Genomic DNA, 3,683 nt, shown 5'->3' with positions numbered 1-3,683 from the left:
AACTGAAATTACATAACTGTAAAGAAATACATTCGGGAATTGGTGGACTACATTTCATCTTTCTTATTAAGACCTAAAGGTTCAAGGGTGTTAGATTCTGTTTGAGATTTTTTTAAAATTTGCATTTAATATTATTTACAGTACACACTACTTACAATATTATAAACTAACAACCCTACTGATAACGTTACCAGAACTAAGGATATCGACAGCACGAATCACAGTAATTAAAGTAATTACAAAACTATGTTTAACTTCGGAGATATGCCTCTCTTGCTTTGCGTACGAAAGCCAAAAACAAGTTAATTGTCAGCATTCCACGAGAACGTCACAACGGAGGGAACAGCATTTTGAAACAAAACGGCGAATCGCATGTCTTCCGCTAAAAAAGCGCTCATAGGTCAGCCATGTATGTTTTCCAAGGGAAAGTTTCAGAACGCGTGCATGTGTTTACCTCATTTGGCGCAGAAACCTTCTTTGGTCACAGAGAAGTTATGCTGAGATCAGCCAATAGAAGTGCTGAAAATGAGAAATACACAATCCAGTGCCTGTTTTAATGGCTTGTTTATTTTTTCAGATCGATCACGCAAAGAGGCAACAAGATCGACGTCAAAGGATCCGAGACTACTGCAAGAACTCCACAAATAACGGAGACATTTTCCACCAGCTCCCAAATCGAAATCACTTCAACTTTGTCGTTAGTGAGAAGTACAAGTTCATCATTTGTTACGTTCCAAAAACTGGAGCGAGCCAGTGGAAACGTGCGCTGATCAATATTATCGCAAATCGCCAGGTGAAAGCAGATCCAGACACGATCAGTTTATTTGATCACAGCCTCTTTACGTTTCTGAATAGGTATCCACCGAAAAAGAGGCAGGAGATGTTAAAATCCTACACAACATTTTTCTTTGTCCGGGAACCTTTCGAGCGCTTACTATCTGCTTACAGGGACAAATTTGTTACTTATACGACTTCCTTGTATGCGAAGACGGGACAAGAAATTGTCAGCAAAGTAAGAAAATCTCCAAAAGACGGAACTGATGATGATCGAAACTTGCCAACGTTTGATGAGTTCACTGAATATCTCGACACTTTGCCTGATCCTTCAAGCTGGGACATGCACTGGCGCCCATCTCACCAGACATGCTATCCTTGTGCAATCGATTATGACTACGTTGGACATTTTGAAACAGTCAAGGAAGATGCCGACTACATTTTAAAGCAGTTGAATTTGGACAAGATTGTGGAATTTCCGTCGTTCAGTGGATCTAGAACCCCAGAGCACCTAAAGACACATTATTCGCAAATTCCTCTTGATCGCATTATTAGACTTCACGAGAGATACCGACCTGACTTCGATATGTTTGGCTACAAATACCCGGACGCCATTAAAGGACTCTTCAGAGCTTGACTTAAAGCAATTCTGTCCCACACTTCTTTCCCAGACTTCAAAATCCGCTAAGAGGGGAAACGAGGATAAACATACTCCTTTTTTAAGTCAACAAGTACAGGAGTTTTGATTCTTTTTTTTTTTTTAATATTTTATTTAAGCAATAGACCACAAGTTTCTATGGTTTATAGGCTGATAAACCACGTGGGATGTTGGTAGAGCACGAGAAGAATTCGTAAATCACGAGCCGAAAACGAGTGATTTACGAATCAAATGAGGATTGGCTAGGATTGGTTATTCTGGTCCCAGACGCCCTCGTTGATTTCCTTATTGTGAAACCACCCTGTTCAAACCCCTCCATTGGATTCCCTCTGTCGGGCAAGTTTGTGCAGTATGATCTTGACCTTCAAAAATTTAAATATTCCTATCTCAGCAGCCAAATCTGAGGGTCCTTCTACCATTATTCAGTTTATGGGTATCATACTAGACTCAGGGAAAATGGAGGGAGGGCTACCTGAGGATAAGGTGGAGAGGATCAAATCTGCTCTTTCCACCTTCCACTCTCAGCCGTCCACAACACTACAAGAATTTCAATCCCTGATAGGTTCTCTTAATTTCGCTTGCAAGGTCATTTCCCCAGGGCGCCCCTTCCTACAACGAATAATTGACCTTACCAGGGGAGTTACGAAACCCCACCATCATATAAAGCTTACCACCGGTTTCTACAAAAATATACAAATGTGGAAGCTGTTCATTGACCAGTGGAATGGTATAGGACTTTTCCTTTCCCCGATATGGAAAACCTCTAATACCCTTTCCTTGTTTACAGATGCCTCTGGCTCCTTGGGTTATGGGGGAATTTTCCAACAAAGATGTTTTCAGGGCAGGTGGCTCCCCTCTCAACAACTGGGCCAGCAAGGTATCAGCATTCTTTGGCAAGAGCTCTAGGCAATTAATATTGCCTGTCATTTGTGGGGGGCCCATTGGACATCCCAGTGCATTCAGTTCTTTTGCGACAACCTGGGCGTAGTCGAGGTCCAGAGTTCGCAGACCGATAACTTATCGGTCTGCGAACTTTAGACTGTTCAACTGTTGAATTTATTTTATTGCCTCCTCAATGTGCAGCATACCGACAATAGGGATTCAATCATACTCTGGGCAGCAATGACACTTGCCTTTTTTGGCTCTCTGCGAATAGGAGAACTCACCTGCAATTCAACTTTTGATTCAAAGCACCATCTCATGAAATCAGAAATAACCCATCACTATATGCCTTTTATTTTGTGAGGTTTGCTCCTCTACTGTCACCAGAGGCTTTTATTTTATTTTATTTTTCAATCAACCTAGGACCTATTGTAACAATCCCTCCCCCCTCTCTTCAAGTATAGAAGCCATCTGGTACAAGTAAGTAAATTTTCGTACAATGGCTGAAACTTTCTCAATCCTCACAAAATATAGGGCATTATGTGGTTCAGACAAGTCTATCTGCCTACTATTAGTTAGTGGTATTGTTAGATTTTTCTCTGTGGCCAGTCTCTGTTGCATTTTGTGGGGATGAAGTGCTCCTCTTGTCACACTCTCGCCCCCATAGACTTGTTTTTGGAGGCCCACCTCCCTCCAATCTCTACCCCCTGGAGTTAGGTTAGTGGAAGCCCACTCCCTCCAGTCTGAGAGGAGGCCCAACTCCCTCCTCTCTACTCAAGAATGCTCACAGTGGCCCTGAGAGAAGGCCCACTGCCTTCTCCTCATCCATTGTGTTCATCCCCTTGGGCTGTAGGTCTTGTTTTCTGGACACTCTAGGGGTCCATGGGATAAATGCTGACTGAGCACTTTGTCACCCTCTTCCCTATTTTCAGCCACAGAAAGTTGTTGTTGTCCTTATCATTTTAAAGGGAAACAAGGGGAAGTCGATTAAACAAATTTGCCAGGAAGAGTATATTCAATGAATAGTATATATGTTTTTTTTAATTGTCAAAGACAAGACAAACGAGTACTTTTACCAACAACGGTGATCAGTATTAAATGTATTTCATTGAAATTTGTTTCGTGCAAATTTATTGCGACGCGAGCCGAGTGAGCTGACAAAATCAATCCGAAACTGACCAGATAACATGTTATAAGTCCAAGAGCGGCAGTGACGCTTTATTCATTGCAAATATATGTTTTATTGGACTGGCAAGTTTTTCTAGTATTCCTTTGTAGCTTTTTGTCGCTTATTCTTTCCCAATCGTTACTTCACACGAAATGAAACCATAAACAAAGGCGCGTAAAGCATCTCGGTAGACGGAGAGTC

At 41.8% G+C, this 3,683-nt stretch overlaps 1 protein-coding gene across 2 annotated transcripts in view; it reads left to right on the top strand.

Moving 5' to 3' along the window:
- The window catches only part of LOC138043850 (carbohydrate sulfotransferase 11-like), a 23,206-nt gene extending 19,778 nt beyond the window's left edge, over positions 1-3,428 (top strand). For both annotated transcript variants that reach the window (XM_068890334.1, XM_068890333.1), the window contains exon 3: positions 578-3,428. In XM_068890334.1, coding sequence (XP_068746435.1) covers positions 578-1,411 — 834 coding nt within the window. In that variant the 3' untranslated portion in view covers positions 1,412-3,428. The remainder of the gene's footprint in view (positions 1-577) is intronic.
- Positions 3,429-3,683: the final 255 nt, after the last annotated feature.

The sequence above is a fragment of the Montipora capricornis genome, chromosome 3, assembly GCF_036669925.1.
Source record: "Montipora capricornis isolate CH-2021 chromosome 3, ASM3666992v2, whole genome shotgun sequence".
Classification (NCBI taxonomy): Eukaryota; Metazoa; Cnidaria; class Anthozoa; order Scleractinia; family Acroporidae; genus Montipora; species Montipora capricornis.
This window is presented reverse-complemented; position numbering and strand designations above follow the sequence as displayed.